At 38.4% G+C, this 22365-nt stretch overlaps 1 protein-coding gene across 5 annotated transcripts in view; it reads left to right on the plus strand.

Moving 5' to 3' along the window:
- Positions 1 to 22365, plus strand: part of RBMS2 (RNA binding motif single stranded interacting protein 2) — a 93675-nt gene that overhangs the window by 4407 nt on the left and 66903 nt on the right. For 2 of the 5 annotated variants that reach the window (XM_042946903.1, XM_042946902.1), the window contains exons 1-2: positions 17501 to 17845; positions 17946 to 18021. Coding sequence is in view for 2 of the 5 variants with exons in the window: in XM_042946900.1 (XP_042802834.1) it covers positions 18940 to 19005 (66 nt within the window). In the remaining 3 variants the exon portion in view is untranslated. Of the gene's footprint in view, positions 1 to 17500; positions 17846 to 17945; positions 18022 to 18869; positions 19006 to 22365 lie in introns of those variants that run through there. The other 3 variants (XM_042946900.1, XM_042946901.1, XM_042946904.1) reach the window with 2 other exon arrangements.

Genomic DNA, 22365 nt, shown 5'->3' on the forward strand with positions numbered 1-22365 from the left:
CAAATATCTTCTCCCATTCCATTGCTTGCCTTTTAATTTTGCTGATTGTTTCCTTCGCCGTGCAGAAGATTTTTATTTTGATGGGGTCACAATAACTCATTTTTGCTTTTGTTTCCTTTGCCTCTGGAGATGAGTAAGAAGTTGCTGTGGCCAAGGTCAAAGAGGTTTTTGCCTGCTTTTCCTCTAGGATTTTGATGGCTTCCTGTCTTACATTTAGGTCTTTCATCCATTTTTAGTTTATTTTGTGTATGGTGTAAGAAAGTGGTCCAGGTTCATTTTTCTGCATGTCGCTGTCCAGTTTTCCCAGCACCACTTGCTGCAGAGACTGTCTTTATTCCATTGGATATTCTTTCCTGCTTTGTCAAAGATTAGTTGGCCATACGTTTGTGGGTCCATTTCCGGGTTCTCTCTTCGGTTCCATTGATCTGAGTGTCTATTTTTGTGCCAGTACCATACTGTCTCGATGATTACAGCTTTGTAATACAGCTTGAAGTCCATTGTCAACCTTCTTTCAAAGATTCTCTACTTCACTTGAAGTCGCCACCCCACTGCTTCACAAAGAAATCCTCAATTTCCTGCCATTACACTTATATTCTGTGTTTATCCCTCCAGATACTATTGAAGAGGAATCCTTCCATCATTCTTGGTTAATCTCTCCACTTACTTTGCGGTATTTTTCGAATTATTTCTCTGTAATGAGTCTATCTTTCACCATTTGAACATGCTCAAGTCTTTCCATCTGCAGAAACAGTCACTGAGTATGTTTTGACTCAGTGTTTAATTAAAATATATTTCAGTTAAGCAGCTTTATGCAATTCAGATTTTCCATCAGTATTACTCTTTTTTTTATTCTTTTTTTAAAAATTAAGGGGTACCTGGGTGGCTCAGTTGATTAAGCACTGACTTTGGCTCAGGTCATGATCTCACGGTCAGTGAGTTTAACCCCCGAGTTGGGCTTTGTGCTGACAGGTCAGAGCCTGGAGCCTGCTTCGGATTTTGTATCTCCCACTCTCTCTGCCCCTCCCCTACTGGAGGTCTCTTTCTTACCTGTTTTCATTCTGCCAAGTTTTTTGAAGAGCCATTACACTTAACCACTTATCATCACTTCTCATTCTGTCTGTGATAGTGGTGAACTAAGCTGCTGCCGCCATTGTGTTACTTTGAGTTCATGGGCTTAAGGCATTCATTGGCTTTGAAAGTTTAAATAATATTATTAATCAAGGCCACTAGATCAGTTAATGTACTTAAATATTGCTAAGTATTCATTAGTAAGCACATGTATTTGAATAGGATTTAGATTCTGGCTAGAGTAGCACGATGGTACTGGTGCACATGTTTTAACTTGATTTTATCGACTAGACCTTCACAGAGTGAATGAAATTTTGTATAAATTCAGATGTATCTATGATCTATCCAAATGTGCTTTTCTAATTCCTATTTAGTTTTGCAGTTACAAAACTAAATTTTGTAGGACTGAAAAAGTACAGACATGAGCATGTAAAAAAAAATCACAATATATCATCATACTGGTCAAATTTATAATGCCCAATATACATTTATATACATTTTCTCTATTTTGTCAAATAATCTCTCCTGTAAATTGGTTTCTCTGGTGGCCACATGAATAGATTATAGCAAGTCTGAATCATTATAATGTGTTAAGAGAATGTAGATTTTGCCGGGGTACCTAAAAAAGATTTCAGTGCTAATTTGAAAGAATTTGAAACAGCAAAAAGAAAAAACCTTTTGCGTGTGGTTGTTGTTGATAGCATTTTAATACTTTTTTTAAGCTAAAAAACATGAAAAGTGTTTTCAGAATCTTGTGTTACCATATAGTAAACAAAACCATTCTGTAAAAAACTAAGTAAAACTAATTTTAACCACATTCTTCTACTTGAACACTCTATAAACCTTAATTTCTGAAGATTTTACATCATTTGAACATTTTTATACATCACCCACTTTTGCCTGTCAATTTGCTAAAGGCTACTGTTCCAACCCTCTGATCTTTGGGAAATTTTTAGAGAAAACAATTTTATTTTTTACTTTTTTCAAGTTCTTATTTAAATTCCAGTTAGCATAGAGTGTAATATTAGTTTCAAGTATAGAATTTAGTGATTGACCACTTACATACAACACCCACTGCTCATCTCAACAGGTGCACTTCTTAATACCCATCACCCACTTAACCCATCTCCCTGCCTAAATCAGATTATCAGGTAATATGTACAGTAAGAAATTTTCAAGGTTAAGTATATTTACTTATATGCATTTACTATTCCAGTTTAACTTAGATGAAAAAAATCACAGTAAAAAGTACAGAAAGTGCCAAATAAATTTATGATGTATGAAAATGATTAATATAATTGCTGTTTTGTGAGAATTACTAAATACAGAAATTGGAAAAAAAGTAATATGTACATATTTCTGTGATAGTTATTGACAGTACTGGCACTTGATTTGAAATTTTTCTTTTTTTTTTTCATGTTTATTTTTGGGAAAGAGAGAACATGTGCACTCAAGTGGGGGACTTGCAGGGAGAGGGAAACAATCCCTATGCTGCCCCACCGGGTGGGGCTTGAACACACCCACTGTGAGCTCCTTTCCTGAGCTTAGTCAGTCGTGATCAAGAGTCAGACACTTAACCAACTGAGCCACTCAGTGCCCCTAAATTTTTTATTAAGTGTTTTGTGCAATTCTCATTCACATATTTATAGTAGAATTAAAATGATTTAAAACTAGGGAAGTGTGTAGGATCACAATGTTTAACAGAATTATTTTTATAATTTTATTTTAAAAGTTTATTTATTTTGAGAGAGAGAGTGGGAGGGAGGAGCAGAGAGAAGCGCTAATAGAAAATTGGCTCAGGTCATGATCTCACAGTTGGTGAGTTCCATCCCCTAGTCAGGCTCTGCACTGCCAGCATGGAGCTGGACGTTTAAGTTTACTTACTTATTTTGAAAGAGAGAAAGCGTGAGTGGGGTTGGGGCAGAGAGAGGAGGAGAGAGAGGGAGGGGAGAGCGAGCGAGCGAGAGAGAGAGAGAGAGAATCCTAAGTAGGCTCCACACTGTCAGCACAGAGCCTGACGCCTGACGTAGGGCTCGAACTTACCAACTGTGAGATCATGACCTGAGCCGAAATCAAGAGTCAGATGCTTAATGAACTGAGCCACTGAGGCACCCCAGAATTTCTTTTATTGAGCGTAGAAGCTCAAGCAGGGGAAAAACACAGGTCATAAAAGTGACCAATTAAAATTCATTGCTAGGACTATTTTCTTTTGCATATTTATTTATTCATCTGAATTTTGGTTCAAAATTCAGAAGGTACAGGGGCGCCTGGCTGGCTCAGTCAGTGAAGCATGTGACTCTTGATCTCAGGGTTATGGGTTTGAGCTCCACATTGGGTGTAGAGATTACTTAAAAATAAAATCTTAAAAAAAATAAAAACCCACATGGGGCACCTGGGCGGCTCAGTCGGTTAAGCGTCTGACTTCAGCTCAGGTCATGATCTCACAGTTCATGGTTTGAGCCCTGCATCGGGCTGTGTACTGACAGCTCAGAGTCTGGAGCCTGCTGTGTGTGTGTGTGTGTGTGTGTGTGTGTGTGTGTGTGTGTGTGTGTGTGTGTGTGTCTTTGCCCCTCCCCCACTCATGCTCTGTCTTTCTGTCTCTCAAGAATGAATAAACGTCAAAAAAATTTTTTTGTGGGGCGCCTGGGTGGCTCAGTTGGTTAAGCGGCCAACTTTGGCTCAGGCCATGATCTCACCGTCCGTGAGTTCGAGCCCCGCGTCAGGCTCTGTGCTGACAGCTCAGAGCCTGGAGCCTGTTTCGGATTCTGTGTCTCCCTCTCTCTGACCCTCCCCTGTTCATGCTCTGTCTCTCTCTGTCTCAAAGTAAATAAACGTCAAAAAAATTTTTTTTTTAATTAAAAAAAATTAAAAAAAATTTTTTTTAACCCACAAAATTTAGAGGGTACAAAAGGGCATATAGTGTAGTCACCCTCTTGTCTGTTCCTAGCTACCTACTTTATCCAGAAGCAAGCATTGTTATCAGTTGTCTGTATATCTTTCCTGTATATATTTTATCCAAATGTAAGCAATTATATATTTTTCTCTTTTACACAAATGGTACCATACTATAAGCACTATTTTGTATTTTTCCTCTAAGAATTTTTTTTACTCTAGGGGCGCCTGGGTGGCTCAGTTGGTTGAGTGTCTGACTCTTGATCTCAGCTCAGGTCTTGATCTCAGGGTTGCAAGTTCAAGCCCTGCATTGCTGGGTGTGAAGCCTACTTAAAAAAAAAAAAAAAAAAAAAAAAAATTAAAAAAATTTTTTTACTATACATCTTGGAGAACCTTCCAAATCACTATTTAATGTTCTTCCTTTTATGGCTATGTAGTAGTTGATTGTCTGGTTTTATTGTTATTTTAAATGTCCCCCATTGGTGAGTATTTGTATTATTTTACATTTTTTTTGTTATTATTAGAGTGACCATATTTCCTGGTTTGCTTGGTGCAGTCTCACCTGTGCCAGTTGTCCTAACTTAAATATTAATAGTGCCTTCTTTCTTTTATAAAAGTGTCCCAATTTGGACAATATGTTTTATGGTTACCCTAGCTATTACATTGCTGCAGGGAATAATATTAAAAATCTTGTCATTTTGTAGGTTTACAAATATAACTGTAGGATAAATTCCTAGAATTAGAATTGCTGAGTCAAAAAGTATATACATTTGTAATTTTGATAGATGTTGCCAAATTGTTTCTTTATCATTCATACCATTTTAGTCTCCAGTAGCATAGGAGAGCAGTAGGAGAGCACTTGTTTTCTGCCATCATCTCAGGTGATTATCACTTTTTTAAATGTTTGCCATTACAATAAGCATAAAATAATTTCTTTTTTAAATTAATTAATTTCTTTATTTTGTAATTTATTTCCAAGTTGGTTAGCATATAGTGCAACAATGATTTCAGGAGTAGCTTCCTGAATGCCCCTTACCCATTTAGGCTATCCCCCCTCAACAACCCCTCCAGCAACTTTGTTTGTTCTCTATATGTAAGAGTCTCTTATGTTTTGTCCCCCTCCCTGTTTTTGTATTATTTTTGCTTCCCTTCCCTTATGTTCATCTGTCTTGTATCGTAAATTCCTCGAGTGAAGTCGTATGATATTTGTCTTTCTCTGACTAACTGTGCTTAACATAATACCCTTTCAGTGCCATCTACGTAGTTGCAAATGGCAAGATTTCATTCTTTTTGATTGCCAAGTAAGTATAAAATAATTTCTGAGTGTTTGCTTTTATTTTACCTTTTTTTTAAAGGTTTTTTTTAGTTTTGAGAGAGAGAGAGCTGGGAGAGGGGGAGAGAGAATCTTTTTTTTTTTTTTTTTTTTAGATTATTTTATGTTATTTTGTAGAGAGAAAAGAATATTAAGTAGGCTCTGTGCTCAGCACAGAGCCCATTACAAGTCTTGATCCCATGACCCTGGGATCGTGACCTGAACTGAAACCAAGAGTTGGACACTCAACTGACTGAGCCACCCAGGTGCCCCTATAGGAGCTCTTCATATATTTTGGAAATTAGCTTTCTATGAAATGAGTTACATACATTTCCTCCCCCCCTTCCTGGTTTATCACTTGACTTTTGGTTTTCCTTTTGTGGTTTTTGCCAGGTAGGAATTTTTTATCTTTATATAGTCAGATTTTTTAATTTGTATTTTCTTTTGAGAGAGACAGAGTATGGGCAGGGGAGAGGGACAGAGTGGGGGAAATGTGTGTGAGAGAGAGAGAGAGAGAGAGAGAGAGAGAGAGAGAGAGAAAGAATCTCAAGCAGGCTTCATGCTCAGTGTGGAGCCCGATGCCTGGCTTGATCCCATGACCCTGGGATCATGATCTGAGCCAAAATCAGGAGTCTGACACTCAACCGACTGAGCCACCCAGTCGCCCCTAGATTACTTAATAAAATCTTAAAAAGAACCCAATCTAGACAGAGTTTACTGGGGGATAGCTGGCTGCCTCATTTGGTGGAGCATGTGACTCTTGATCTCAGGGTTGAGTTCAAGCCCCACATTGGGTATACAGATTATTTAAAAATTTAAAAAAGGGGAGGGAGCACCAAGGTGGCTCAGTCAGTTAAGTGTCCAGCTCTTGATTTCAGCTCAGGTCATGATACCAGGGATTGAGTTCTGTTTTGGGGCTCCATGCTGGGTATGGAGCCTGCTTGGGATTCTGTCTCTCAAAAAAAAAAAAAAAGTTGTTCAATAAGATCATTAGATAAAAGATCAGTATCCAAAATTTAGTACTGTTCCTATACTGAAGTAATAATTATGGCTATTTATTTACTTATATTTTTTAATGTTTATTTTTAAGACAGAAAGGGTGTGTGTGGGAGGGGAAGAAGGAGAGGGGGACAGAGGATCTGAAGCAGGCTCTGTGCTGACAACAGGGAGCCCAACCTGGGGCTTGAACCCATGAACTGTGAGATCATGACCTGAGCCGAAGTCAGTCGCCTAACTGACTGAACCACCCAGGCGCCCCTATGCCTATTCTTTAGAAGCTACATTTATGATAGCATTACAAACTGAAAAGTACATGTGAATAAATGTAGGATGTACAAGAATATTATAGAGAATTTTTTTAAGTTTATTTATGTAGAGAGAGAGTGAGCATTTGGGAGGGGCAGAGAGAGAGAGAATCCCAAGCAGGCTCTGCACTGTCAGTGTAGAGCCCTACATAGGGGTTAAATTCATGAACCATGAGATCATGACCTGAGCCGAAATCTAGAGGTGGTCACTTAACTGACTGAGGCACTCAGGCACCCTAAGAAATTATTAAATGGAAAGGCATGTCACATATTGCAAACTCTAGTCTGGCTCCCATGATCCTTGCCTCTGATATTCCTGCCTTTAAGTTCCTCCTCTTGAGTATAAATGGGACCTGTGACTTCCAGCTCACAAATAGAATATGGCAGAGATAAACTGCCTTACTGGCTTTCAAGAAGCAAGCAGTCATGTTATGAGCTGTCCTCAGGGGAAGGCCACATGGCAAGGAACTGAAGGCAGCTCCCAGCGAACACTCAGCAAGAAACTTAGGCCTTCAGTCCAACAGCCTGCAAGGAACTGAATGCTTCCAAAAATCAAGTCAGAGAAGTTGATCCTTCCAAACGTGTGCCTCATGTTAGAGCTGAGCCTTGGACAACACTTTGATTGCAGCCTAGCTAAGCCATGGCCAGACATCTGACCTATAGAAACTGTGAGATAATAAATATATGTTGTTTTGTACCCCTAAATTGGCAGTAATACTATTATACAGCAATAGATAATTAATACACCATGTTCAGTGGAGGAAAACTCCAGAGTAATTGATAAATTCAATACAGTTCCAGTCAAAATCTCAACAGGATTTTGCATAGAATTTATAAGAAATCTAAAAATTATTTTTAAATCTAAAATTTTTATGAAAGATAAAACAGTTTTTATAAAACTGTGTGGCAGGGGCACCTGGGTGGCTCAGTCCGGCTCAGGTCATGATATCATGGTTCGTGAGATCCAGTGCACACATTCTCTAGCTCGCGTGTGCACGCTCTCTCTCTCTAAACAAACAAACAAACAAACAACTGTGTGGTAAAGATGTGATTTACTTTTTAAGAAACCACCAATCCATTTTTCCAAGTGGCTGTACCATTTTACTTTTCCACCAGCAATGTATGAGGGTTCTAGTTTCTCTACATTCTCACCAATATTTGCGTGCGTGCACGCTCTCTCTCTGTCTCTCTAATTATTATAACCATTCTAGTAGGTATCTCTTTGTGGTTTTAATTTGCATTTCCCTAATGCCTAATAATTCTCAGCACCTTTTCATGTGCTTATTAGTCATGGATGTGGAGTGTCTCTTCAAGTGTTTTGCCCATTTTTTAATTAGGTTTTTGTCTTATTGTTGAGTTATAAGAACTCTTTATATGTTCTAGATACAGGTCTTTTATCAGGTATATCATTTGTAATGTCTTCTTATGGCCAGTGACCTGTTTTTTTCATTTTCTTTTTTTTTTTTTAATGTTTATTTATTTTTGAGACAGAGACAGAACATGAATGGGGGAGGGTCAGAGAGAGAGGGAGACACAGAATCTGAAGCAGGCTCCAGGCTCTGAGCTGTCAGCACAGAGCCCGACATGGGGCTCGAAGTCACAGACCGTGAGATCATGACCTGGGCCAAAGTCGGACGCTTAACCAACTGAGCCACCCAGGTGCCCCTGTTTTTTCATTTTCTTGATGGTATCTTGTGAAAGTAAAAAGTTTTAAATTTTAATGAAATCCATTTTATCATGTTTTTCTTTTATGGCTCATGCTTTTGGTGTTGTGTCTAAGAGCTCTGCTAGCCCAGAGTCATGAAGATTTTCTCCTATGTTTTCTTGTAGAAGACTATGATTTTAGTTTTTTCACTTAATTCTGTGACCCATTTTGAGTTAGCTTTTGTGTATGGTATGAGCTTAGGGGTCTAAGTTTTTGTTATTTGGTGTTTTTTGCATGCAGATATCCAATTATCCCAGCACTGTTGATGGAAAAATTCTTTCCTCATTGAATTGTTTTGATTCCTTTGTTGAAAATTAATTGACCATAAATATAAGGGTTTCTTTCTGGTCTCAGTTCTATTCTATTGACCTACATTCCTCTTTTTACAGCAATACCACGTTATCTTGTTTGCTTTAGCTTTTAGTAAGCTTTTAAATCAGTTAGTATAAATCTTTCAACTTTTTTCTTTTTTCCAACTTTTTTCTTTTTCAAAATTGTTTTGGTTCTCCTAGGTCCTTTGTATTTCCATCAGCTTGTCAACTTCTACAGAGAAACCTGCTAAGATTTTGATAGGAATTGTCCTGAAACTATATACATATCAATTTGGGGAAAATCACTATTTTAAGAGTTACTTCTTTAATATCTCTCAGTGATGTTTTATAATTTTCAGTGTATAAATCTTACATTTGCTGTGTTAAATTTATTTCTAAATATTTAATTCCTTTTGATGCTATTATGAATGGAATTATTTTCTTAATTTCATTTCGATCTGTTTATTGCTAGTGTACAGATATACAGTTGATTTTTGTATATTGATCTTGTAGCCTATGACCTTGCTGGATTAATTTATTCTAATAGTTTTATTGTGAGTTGCTTGGGATTTTCTACATAGACAGTTATGTTGTTTATGAATAAAGATGATTTTATTTCTTCCTTTCTAATCTGGATGTCTGTAAGCTATTTGGTTTTGTTGTTGCTTGATTTCTTTTTCTTAGCACATTGTCTAGAAGTTCTAGCATAATGTACAGAAATTATGAGTAGACACCCTTGCCTTGATCTTGCGGGGAATGCATTCAGTCTTTCAGCGGTAAGCATTATGTTAGCTGTAGGGTTTTTGTAACTGTTCCTTATCTGTCAATTAAAGCAATTCCCTTCTATTGAGAGGTTTTGTCATGAGTAGATAGTAGCTTTTGTTAGTTGCTTGTTCTGCATCTACTGAGATGATCTGTGCTTTTTCTCCTATATTAATATGCTATATCATGTTACTTGATTTTTGGATGTTTAACCAGCCTTCATTCCTGGAATAAATAGCAGTTGGTCATGATGTATAAACCCTTTTATAAATATGTTTGAGTTCAGTTTACTAATATTTTGTTAGGGCTTTTTACATTTTTATTCATAAAGGATATTTTATATTTGTATATAGTTTTTTTGTCTTAAATTTTTTTTTTAATGTTTGTTTATTTTTGAGAGACAGCACGCAGGCAGGGAATGGGCAGAGAGAGAAGGAAACACAGAATCCAAAGTGGGCTCCAGGCTCTGAGCTGTAAGCACAGAGCCTGATGCAGGGCTTGAACCAATGAACTGTGAGATCATGACCTGAGCTGAAGTCGGACACTTAACCAAGTCACCTAGGTGCCCCAATTTTAGCATATTAAAAAAATCTTTATTCAAAAAAAGTAAAAAATAAATAATCTTTATTCAACTTTTAACCACCACCAGTGGGCACTAACATCGATTTTTTTTTTTTAATTTACTCATGTTAAAAGTATACTTTAATGATTTCTAGTACATTTACAAAGTTATGCAACCATCACAACAATCTAATTTTTTTTAGGTTTATTTTGAAAGAGAGAGCAAGTGGAAGAAGGGCAGAGAGAATTCCTGTCAGCACAGAGCCCAATTTGGGGCTGGCTCCCACGAACCCTGAGATCATGACTTGAGCGGAAATCCTAGAGGCAGATGCTCAACCTACTGAGCCATCCAGATGCCCCACAACAATCCAATTTTTTTTTAAGTAATTTCAGTGCCAGATGGGCTCGAACTGATGACTCAGAGTTGCATGCATGCTCTGTTGACTGAGCTAGCCAGGCACCCCTAATTTTAGCATATTTTCATATTCAACATATTTTAGTAAGTTGATGATAGTGACTCTAACATATAAAGAAAGAAATTTGCCATTAGCCATCTAAAATTCAGTGAGTTGGCTCTGATTATCAGGCTGCAGGTTATTAGATTTGTAGTAAAGAATAAGATGGATTTGTTAAGACAACTACCATGTTAAAATATTCAATTTGAAAAAATTCAGTTTGAAGAAAAATGGTGGATTTGTGATATTCAACATAGTGTCATCTAAATATCACGTATGGGTGAAAAAATACATCTTGTACTTGTAAGCATGTAAGATGCTTTATAATTGACAAAAGTACTTTTACAATCATTATCTGATTTGTCATAATAATCCCTGAGAGATACTGTGCCCATTTTGTAGAAGGGAAAACTGATGTTTTAAAAGATTAAGATTTCGAAGTGCTTAGCTGACTCAGAACATGCAACTTTTGATCTTGGGGTTGTAAGTTTGAGCCCCATGTTGGGTGTAGAGATTACTTAAAAATCTTTAAAATTTTTGAGCTTTTCCAGTTTAACACAGAAAGAGGTAGAGCTGGCTTTAAATTTCAAACTTCTGGTCTAAATGTGTACAAATTCCATGCTTTGTTTTCCTGGTATTTGCTAAAGGTTGCATGACCTATATCACCCAGGAGGCGGCAGTGTTATCTTAATAGTCATTGAGAATGCATTTTCCCATTGGAAGTAACTTAAAAGGAAGTGAAAATTGTGTTCTTTCAGTTAATTCTTTCTTCTTTTTTAAGTTTATTTATTTATTTTGAGAGAGAGAGAAAGCATGAGTGGGGGGGGGGGTGGTGCGGAGAGAGAGAATCCCAAGCAGACTCCACATTGTCATCATGGGGCCCATGCAGGGATTGAACCTACAAACTGTGAGTTCATAACAGACACTTAACCGACTGAGCCATTTAGGCGCCCCTCTTTCAGCTAATTTTTGAGCATAAATTATGTTTGGTGTTAAAAAAGTTAAGTTGGTGCCTCTACTGAGGAGCTCACAATCTGGGTGCAAGAAATGGGAGAGTCAAGCAGAATTAAAAGCCTACTGAGGGGCACCTGGGTGGCTCAGTCAGTTGAGCATACGATTCTTAATTTCAGCCCAGGTCATTATCCCAGGATTGTGGGATTAAGCCAGCCCTGTGTCTGTGTTCCCACGGGCACACACACTCCCCCCCCCCCCCCCCCCCTTAAAGAAAAAAAAAAGCCTACTGCAATTTTGTACATAATGCTATAGGAATACAAACTTATAGTGGACCTTTTGGTGTAGTGTCTTTTTTTTGTCGGTTTGTTTTTAGTTTTTGAGAGACACGGGGGAGGGGCAGAGAGAGCCAGAGACCCAGAGTCCGAAGCAGGCTCCAGGCTCTGTTAGCACAGAGCCTGACTCGGGGCTCAAACCTATGAACCTGTGAGATCATGACTGTAGCTGAAGTCAGACTACCCAGTAGTGCCATTAGTGAATCATAGGGTGGTTCTATTTTTAACTTGAAAAAATTTTTTTTGTTTAATTTATTTTTTTAATGTTTATTATTTAAAAAAAATTTTTTTAATGTTTATTTTTGAGCGATTCAGAGTGCTAGCAGGGGAGGGGCAGAGAGAGAGGGAGACAGAATCTGAAGCAGGCTCCAGGCTCTGAGCTGTCAGCACAGCTGAGCCCCATGTGGGGCTCGAATTCACAAACTGTGAGATCATGACCTCAGCTGAAGTGGGATGCTTAACCGCAACTGAGCCAGGTGCCCTTATTTTTTTAAGGTTTATTTATTTTATTTTATTTTATTAAAAAAAATTTTTTTTAACGTTTATTTATTTTTGAGACAGAGAGAGACAGAGCATGAATGGGGGAGGGTCAGAGAGAGGGAGACACAGAATCCGAAACAGGCTCCAGGCTCTGAGCTGTCAGCACACAGCCCGATGCGGGGCTAGAACTCATGGACCACGAGATCATGACCTGAGCTGAAGTCGGCCGCTTAACTGACTGAGACACCCAGACGCCCCTTAAGGTTTATTTTTGAGAGAGAGAGAGTGAGAGAGAGAGAAAATGGGAGCAAGGCAGAGAGAGTGGGGAGACATAGAATCCCAAGCAGGCTCCAGGATCTGAGCTGTTGGCACAGAGCCTGATGTAGGGCTCAAACCCATGAACCTGTGAGATCATGGCCTGAGCCAAAGTGGGACACTTAACTGACTGAGCCACCCAGACACCCCTGTTTTTAACTTTTTGAGGAAGCTCCATACTGTTCTCCACAGTGGCTACACCAGTTTGCATTTCCAGCAGTGCATGAGGGTTCTTATTTCTCCACATCCTCATCAACACTTGTCATTTCTTGAGTTTTTTATTTTTTTAACAGATGTGATATCTCAGTGTGATTTTGATTGGCATTTCCCTGATAATGAATGATGTGGAGCATCTTTTCATGTGTCTATATACAGTTGTAGTTTTATATAAATCTTCTTGTTTCCATTATAAATTTATTTCTAGAAATATTATCTAGTGTTCAGTTTAATAGGCCAAAATATTGTTTATTACTGCTACGTGAGTAGTAGCTTTATCAGAGCTGGTTTGAGGAGAATAACTGAACTTTCACCTCTGGAATCCTAGGATTATTCCTTTATTACTTCTAACCTCAAAATACATATTTATCAGAATTTTCATTTTTATTTTTTATTTTTTTAATTTTTTTTAACGTTTATTTATTTTTCAGACCGAGAGAGACACAGCATGAACGGGGGAGGGGCAGAGAGAGAGGGAAACACAGAATCGGAAGCAGGCTCCAGGCTCTGAGCCATCAGCCCAGAGTCCGACGCGGGGCTTGAACCCGCGGACCCGCGGACCGCGAGATCGTGACCTGAGCCGAGGTCGGACGCTTAACTGACTGAGCCACCCAGGCGCCCCTCATTTTTATTTTTCTAATTAAAAAATTATTTTAAAGTAGCCTCCATGCCCACGTGGGGCCTGAACTCTCAATGCTGAGATCAAGAGTCTTATACTCCACAGACTGAGCAAGCCAGGGGCCCCTATGAGAATTTTTAATTTTATAGGCAAATTAGATTGGTATGGAAAGAAGTTTGAATTGAGAGGCAGAAAGTCTGGATTCTGGTGTCAGTTATGCCATTATTTGACTGTCATGACCTTTGCAAGTGAGTTTACCTCTTTAGGTTTGTTTTCTCATCTGAAAATGAGAGAGGACAAAGGAAAGGAACTATCAAGTTAATTGGTATTCTCTTTATCATCTCCACAGTCTCACAGTTTTCGCAATGTTAGGTTTAACTGTATGAAATTGCCAGTGTTCAGCTATTTGAAGACATTCATATTTGACCTCAAGAGACAACCATTTTTTCAACCTAGTTGTTAAATTCAGTTGTGGTCCCTATTGGGATCATCTGAGTTATTTATTTTAGGAATAGTTGAGACCAAGTAAAATTAATGTGTCAGGTGTGAAGGAAATATACATTTAAAGAATATAATATTACCATATAATCTATATGGTCCATTTTGGGTGTGTATAGAATCCAGTCTAGTCTGTTCTTTCTACATTGTGCTAATTTTCTGGCCTAGTGATTCTAGGTGATTTGATTCCTGCATTTCTTTAGTGTTTGGCAGGGGAAAAGTCTACTTGAAAATTTTGGTAGGATATTCCTTACAGTAATTTTTGGCCACAAGTATCTGTTGCTATAGGAGAGGAGCACATATTATAAGTGCTGATATCCAGCATGTGAGTTAAATAATTCTTCAGAGTTGTCTTTTTCCCTGTTTTCCAATAAATTGAGTCAAGGAGTTAAGCCAGCTTTCCCCAATTTCTGATTTTAAGCCAACTTTGTCATTCCATCCTACATCAGAAGCAGGTGGGGCTAAAATTTCTTTGTTGTTTGCTGCCAATCCTTAAGTTTTCCTGCTTAAGGAAGCTGATATGTTAAATAAACTCTTTTTCACTGTTTCCTAAGGCATTATCTCATCTTTTTACCACGAAATAACTTTTTGGTATATTTCCATTACCTATTCTTTGGACACAAAAATTAATAAAAGGGAGGAAAGATAATCCACAAGAGAATATTAATAGCTGGGTGGAGGTGGGGGTGGGGAGCATCCTCAGCCCTAATATACTTTGTTTAGTTTTCCAAACCTAATTTAGAATTTCACTAGCAAACTGCCCTGTCTCCCTGCTTTCATATGCATGTGCTACTTCAGCCTGGCTCCCTTTGAATGTCTATCTAGGGCTAGCGCATCTGCAGGTAATACATTCTTTTGAGTTCTCCACCCTGATGTGGAAGGGCTGATAGTTGCATGCAGACATCTTTCAACATAAAAATCAGAGTTGATCTAGCCCCAGCCCCTTTACTTGAGACACTTATTTAAAAGTGTTGGTTTTTTTGAGAAATAAAAAAAAAAAAACAGTCTATCTTGAGTCAGAGGTGCAAATGTCTCTTTCCAAGAGGTTTCCAGTAACTCCTCTATTTTACTTTTTCCCCTCAAAACAACTCTTGAGTGCTGGGCCCATAAGAACCAAGAATTTGAGAGGCATTGACTAGATCTGGAAACATGTTGCCAATATAATAGGCAAAGCAGTTGGGGGTGGGCATCAAAATAGACACAATGGAAAAAATAGGATTCTTCCTCCTCTCATATGCCTTCTGAATCTCACCATTGAACTCTGTTATATTCTCTGTCACTTCTACAAAACTCCATAACCTCCTTTAAAAATATACTTACCAGAGGGGCGCTTGGGTGGCTCAGTCAGTTAAGCATCTGACTTTGGCTCAGGTCATGATCTCACAGTTCATAAGTCAAGCCCTGAATCGGGCTCTATGCTGACAACTTGGAGCCTGGAGCCTGCTTCAGATTTTGTGTCTCCCTCTCTCTCTGCCCCTCCCCTGCTCGCCCTCTGTCTCTCTCTCAAAAATAAATAAAAGCAAACAATAAAAAATTTTTAAAAAATGTACTTAGAATAAAGGATGTAGTTTGCAGTCTTATTGGTGCTCTTTGACATAATTAGCCTTAAGCATCAGTTCACAAACCTAGGACATTTTACTTCTATGGCCTTGAACTTCTTAGACTACAAAAATCTAAAGTCTATTTTTTTAATGTTTTTTAAAAAAGTTTATTTATTTTGAGAGAGAGTGTGTGCACATACAAGCGGGGGACAGACAAGGAGAGAGAGAGACTCTCAAGCATTCTCTGTGCTACCAGTGCAGAGCTGGACACAGGGCTCAAACCCACGAACCATGAGATCATGACCTGAGACTAGGATTTGGTTGGTTAACCAACTGAGCCACCCAGGCGCCCTTTAATTGTGGAGTTTGTTCTGCCAGTCTTCAAGTCAATTTCTGGGGTATTTAGGATGATAATGATAGTTATCTAGTTGTATTCACGACACAAGCCTAGGGTCCTCCTGCTCTGCCTCTATCTTCCAACCTCCTCCTGATACTGCTCCTTTTGGAGGAGAGAAATGGTATTAAATCTTAGGGTGCATGAAAATTTTATTTTTCCTTTTTTTTTTTTTCTAGATCTGTTTCTATTTCTTGGAGTAGTAGGACTCTAGAGAAGTGGAGGCTGGGGTGTCTTAAATCTAATGAGCTTTGTTTCTGTATTATTTCCTTTTTTCTAGAGATAAGAAATGTTTCACTAATTTCCAGGAGATCAGAGTTAAGAAAATAATTTTTTTAATGTTTATTTATTTTGAGAGAGAGAGAGCATGAGCGGGGGAAGGACAGAGAGAGGGAGAGAGAGAATCCCAAGCAAGCTGCACAATGCCAGCACAGAGCCTGATGCAGGACTCGATGCCATGAACTGTGAGATCATGACCTGAGCCAAAATTAAGAGTTGGACACTTAACCAACAGAGCCACCCAGGTGCTCAAGAAAAGAATTTCTGAATGATCAGATTATCCGCTTATAGAAGGTAGGGAAATAAATGGATGGGTGATTCCTGAAATTTCATATCTAGTATTTCTAGTTATAGTTTAGCCTGCCTAGTCCTAGTATAATCTTTTGAATGTAATCAAGATACTGGTTTTTGGAAATACTCACTTCAGATCATTAAATCTGGGTTATACAATATCCAGAGGGATACATGCTGGAGATAATAGAGCAATTAATTATAACAGAGCTAATATCTATTGAGTGTTTACCAAGTGCCAGGGACCTTCCTAAGGGGCTTATTATGTATTGCCTTATTTCATTTCATGACAATTTTAGGAAGTAGATACTATTTACCCTATTTTACAAATGAGAAAAATCCAGACGTGGGTTATTTTCAGTGTCATTCATTTTGTAAGTGACAGGACTGAGCTAAAATTTAGATTTGATTCCAGAGGCTAATGAAGTAGGTATTATTTCCATTTTGCAAATGAGTGAATTAGAGATGTTAAGTACCCTGGCATAAAATCACATAAGTAGTAACTACAAAAGTGTCAGCATTTGAACTCATGTCTGCCTCTCTCTAAAACTCATAGTTTTAACTATTTTAAATTCTAAAATACCATTGAGTGTTAAAGGATGCAGTAGGAAAACAAAACACATTGAGCATGTTAGAATTTTTTTTAATGTTTATTTATTTTGAGAGAAAGCTCACGTGCACGTGTGTGAGCTGGGGAGGGGCAGAGAGAGAGGGAGAGAGAATCCCAAGCAGGCAGCAGGCTCTCAACATGGAGCCAGATGTAGGGCTTGTTGCAGGGCTCAAACCCACAAACTCTGACATCATGACCTAAGCTGAAATCAAGCCAGGCACTTAACTGAGCAACCCAGGACCCCCGAGAATGTTAGAATTAAAAAAAAAAATAAATTAGGTTGACTGGCATTATAAATCAGGCCTTAGAGATTAAGGTTTTTGTGCCACATTGTTAGGGTAAGGGAGAAGAAATCAACTAAGGGCCTAAATGGCATGGATAACTTGGCATATAATGAATGAAAATCTATGAGGGCAGAAAAGGGACTTAAAAAAATATGGTAGCACTGAGAGATACCTTTTAGTAATTTATTTATTGCATTTGACTGCTGTTCTTCCAATCTCAGTTGCAGTTCCCACATTGAGGCTGCTCCCACCCTTCCTGTGTCCCTTGAGCTGAGCAGGCACTTCCTGTCCTATTGGAAATGAAAGTTAGAGTTTGGGGGTGGTATGTGATATGTGTGTATTTTTTCTGCAGAATGTTAGTACTGTGGGTCCCATTATCACAGCAAAAAGGTGACAGGAAAACTGGACTAGAGACTACTGGGACTTCATTTAAGAAAGGGTTTGGGCTTAATGTTTGTCGTGGCAAAGCCGACAAGGTTAATTTAAGAGAACATGTATGATGGCACAAGGTGACCTGAAGAAGAGATTTGAAGGCTTTGATTCTATATCCCTGTTCCATTTGGATTGGTAAGAATTACTGGGTGTCATTCTGGAATTTTTGGTTTCCTACAAGTTTCTTATTAAGGCTACTTCCACAGGACATTACTTTGAAACTGTTTGAGGTGAGTGTTGTCTCAACTGTGTTAGGTTCTTCTTCCCTGAGAACTTTGTATTTTTTTCTCTGTGAAGCTTATGTTTTTTTACGGTTATTTTTTCCTACAGCTCTACAGCTCAGAGACAACTTGAAGCAAACATCCCAACTCTGTGAACTTCAGTTTGGGCATAAATTCCAGATTTGGTGAGTAACTCTTAACTGTTTCAGCTTCATGGACCTTGAAGACTAGAAAATGGTGGGATAAAGAATCAAACAAGATAGCTTACAGTTGTTGAAGAAAGTGCTAAGTAGGCAATTTTATCTTCATAAAGCTGGGGGGAAAGCAAAGAAATCACTAGGCACCAAGTTTCGTGGCATAGTTAAGTTTGATAATTCCTTCTTAAGTGTGAAATCATGCCTGGGGGATTCTGATGGCTGGGGGAATCTGAAAAGGGGTGAGAAGCATCAGCCCATCAGCATGAGTCAAGAGGAATAGAACTATCCACAGATCTGAAACTAGTTATTTCCCCGCAGTCTGTCTCTGCTGTTTGCTGAGCTCTTCTGTTTGTTCTTTCTTCGTGTCTTAAGATCACTGTAAGTATAAAGTGTGGGAAAAGTCCTGAGCTCATCTCACATATTCTTTCTCAGTAGAGTTGTCTTCATGAGTTCTCTAAGGCAGTGTATCTCAGTGGCCCCTTTAAAATCAAACTTGAAAGCTTTTTCTAAATCTTGTAACTCTAAGGGGAAAAAAATCCTCAGTGTCTTTTCAGGAGAAACAGAACTTGTTCATATTGGAGAAGGGATGGAGTTGAAAGGGGTAGACCTAAGAACTTTTCTTTTGCTTTAACTACTAAGACTGTGGAAAAAAATAAATAAATAACATCTTGGGCATTAGGACCCAGTGGAAGTGCCTTATTCAGACTCTTGGTTAACTTCTCTCAGTGACGTAAACAAGCAGCCCCAGCTCTTTCTCTCCCGCCCCCCCATCTCTCTCCCTCTTGCTCCTTTTCTCCCCCTTTTTCCTCCCCCTCCCTTTTCCCTCTCATTTTCTCTTCCCCCCCTCTCTTCCCCCTCCTTTTCCCTCCCTCCTCTCTCTCTCAGCTCCCTTACATTAAAGAGAAAATGCTGCTATCAGTGACTTCCAGGCCTGGGATTTCGACTTTTGGCTATAACAAGAACAACAAGAAGGTAGGGAAAAGTGCTTTTTTGGAATCCAGCTACTTCCTTTCCTGGGGATCCGGGAGTGCCCTTGGCTTTAACATTCTTCTTAAGAGGGGAACGGAATTCCTCTCTCTGCTCAGCGCTTCTCCCTTTTCCACCACTTCTTTCGGCATCTTTTCTCACCTGGTTTTGAAGTTCCAGCAATTTACAGTCCCTGTGTGTGAGGCCTGAGAAGGCAGGGGAATTGAAAACAAATCAAAGTTGCAAGTTTGTATCTTTGTGAAATGAAGTTAGTTTGACTTCCTGCTGATATACCCAGTCTCCACTGGGATAATAATGTCATCTCAAACCCTGGTCCTGTGCTCACTCTCTCCGAAGTTATTTTCATCTTTTTGAATAACTGTTTTTCCCCCTTTCGGGCAACCTTCCTTTCTACTCACTCAACCAGGTTTATCAGGTGGGGGAATTATAGTCAGGGAAATCACAACAGCTTCATCAAGAACAGGGTATACTCTAGACTGCCCCACCTAGCCATAGGGAAGGAGTGGTAAGAGAAGACATACTTTGGGATTAAGGCAGAAAGTTCTGTGATTCTTTGGTTTCTGCTGCTGAGCTGCTGCTTAGACCTCTGCTGATGGCCAGGCTCAGCAGCGATCCTTAGAGTTTTTGTGATTAACCCAGGGTTGCCAGAGAATTGTGTTGTGCTTGGGGACATGGGCAGTCTAATGAGAGGTGGACAGTTATGCCCACATTCACCAGGGAGTATCCTTGGCAGTTTCTTGGCATTTCAGGGCACACAGTGCTGATCAGGAGGAACTTCGTGCTGTAGGAGAAAGACCCTTTAGCCTCTTTCTTGGCATTGTAACTGTTCTTTGAAGAAAAAAGATGACTTAGATGTGTAGGGATCTTTTGCCCATCTGATGGAGTGTTAGAGGGTGTGGGAAAGATTCCTGCTGCTTTCTCCTATACCTAAAGATGCTACTATAGGTAACTTAAAGTGTCTGATCAAGGCAGTTGGTAAATGTTTAGACCCAAAACACTTAGAATCAGTTTATAATGGCATTCATTCTGGTTTATATCCTTAAGAAATATGGGTACTTATATGTTTGTTGGTTATCAGTAATAGACATACACTTATGAATATGCGATTTTTAAAAAAAGTTTTGGGGCGCTTGGGTGGCTCAATCAGTTAAGCGTCTGACTCTTGGTTTCCTCTCAGGTCATGATCTCATGGTTCATGAGTTCAATCCCTGTGTGGGGCTCAGCACTGACAGCAAGGAGCCTGCTTGGGATTCTCTCTCTCCCTCTCTTTCTGCCCGTCCCCTGCTCATGCTCTCTCTCTCTCTCAAAATAAATAAACTTAAAAAAAAAAAAAAAGGAAAAAGTTTTATTTATTTAAGTAACTCTATACCCAACATGGGGCTTGAACCCATGACCCCAAGATCAAGAGTTGCACACTTTTACAACTGAGCCAGCCAGGTGCCCCATGAGTATATGATTTTGATAGAAGGATATTACATCTGTTTTTGTTCCTTTTAAAATTTATATAGTACTATATGAAACTTTCCTTCTTAATTTTTTTTCTCCAAGTCTCTCAGGTTACCCAGACCCATTAAAATAAAGTAAAATGAATTCTGGAAGTTAGTTTTTTTCCCTCTTAGGGGTTTCATGTATTTGATGCTGTCTAAATTAGCTCTCTTCACTCCCTTTCTGCCTTGTAGTATAGGAAATATTTAACCAGCTTCTAAATCTAGGGCAGCATAAGGGACAAAGAAGCATAATTATGGACTTGGATTCAAATTTCATGTCTCTTCTGATAACTTGTAAGGTTTGAGAAGCCATTGAGAAAACATGGTTAGGTACATGCTTATTAATGTATTTGTCAAGAATTCTTTTGGCTCATGGGGCACCTGGGTGACTCAGTTGAGCATCCAACTCTTGATTTTGGCTCAGGTCATTATTCCAGGGTTGTGGGATTGAGCCCCATGTCAGGGTCCATGCTGAACTTATTGCCTGCTTAGGATTCTGTCTCTCCCTCTGCCTCTGTATCCTGCTTACACATATGTGCGCTCTCTCTCTCTCTCTCATTTTCTCAAATTAAAAAAAAAAAGAATTCTTTGGGTTTTTATAGGTCTGTGTTATGATGACATCACTTTGTTAGCAATGTATATGACTCCTTGTGTAAGTACGTAGGTTGGTGAATATTGGGTATATTTAAAACATTACTATGTTGTTCTTTGTCTTTGTGTTGACATGTGTTCATTTCTCTTTTAGGAAGAATGTTTGGATGGATTTGTTCATGTAATTTGTAAATTTTTATAACCAAGGTCACATTTTTAAAATAACTTTTGTTTTTAGTAATAAATTTAAGACCTGCCCATTAAAAAAAAAATTAAGCATAAAGAGGCATATAAAATAAAAAGTTAAGTCTTCCCTTCATGTCTGGAAGTTCCTTACCCAAATCCCACCCCTCAAGGAAAATAACTGGTAACAATTTGGTATGTGTATCCTACCAGGCTTTTCTATGACAAGATAAAGTTTTAATTTTGACTTTGGCTTATTTGCCATTTCTATTAAGAGCTGTTTCTCAAGTAGATCAAGCCTGTATAATAAAGTTCTTGGACTTGTCCAAAATGTTTAAAAAACTGAAATAACAATAAAAATTTAAACTTTTGAAAAATACAAATTATAAATATCTGCTTTTATTGTCCATCATTATGTTATACAAAAATCTAGTATAATAGATTTGTAGAGATCTGCTTTCTTTAAGGGAATTTTTACATCATAATTTACTGTAGTCATCACTTCTAGTTTGTAGAGTAAGAATAATTGCCAGTGAGCTCAGAAAAGCCATTTTTACCTAGTGTTGTGACTTGCTTGAAAGTGTATTAATTTTATTTACTTGACCTTAACAAGTAGGTTTGTTTTATTTTGAAACATATTCATGTACTTCATTTGTCAGGGACTTTGTTACCTGAGGAGTCTTTGACAGTAGTTTTCTTACTCTTTTTTGGTTATGGTAAAAAAGGAATACAGTCAAGGAATGTATAACTGCTAATAAAGGCAGATTCTTTCTCAAGATGTAGTGTTGAATATTCATTCTTTTCTCTAGAATTAGAATGGTCACAGAAGGGGGGAATGTGGATTTCAAAGACTGATTCTACAAAACAATGTAGTACATGTTTTAAAAACAGCTGTTTTAATGGCCTTCACTTACTCTTTGGTTCATTAAAACTTTTTTTTTTTTTTTAATTGTTTTAAGGTAAAAAGATCAGAGTTCTAGGATCTCAACTCTTTTCTTCAGTGTTAGAAAGAGTAGCTCAGTAGAGAGGTTTTGAGTATAGGTGAGATTGAAAGAGGCAATGTTTGGAACTGAAGGAATCTCAG

This window comes from Panthera leo, chromosome B4 (genome assembly GCF_018350215.1).
Source record: "Panthera leo isolate Ple1 chromosome B4, P.leo_Ple1_pat1.1, whole genome shotgun sequence".
NCBI classification, from domain to species: domain Eukaryota; kingdom Metazoa; phylum Chordata; class Mammalia; order Carnivora; family Felidae; genus Panthera; species Panthera leo.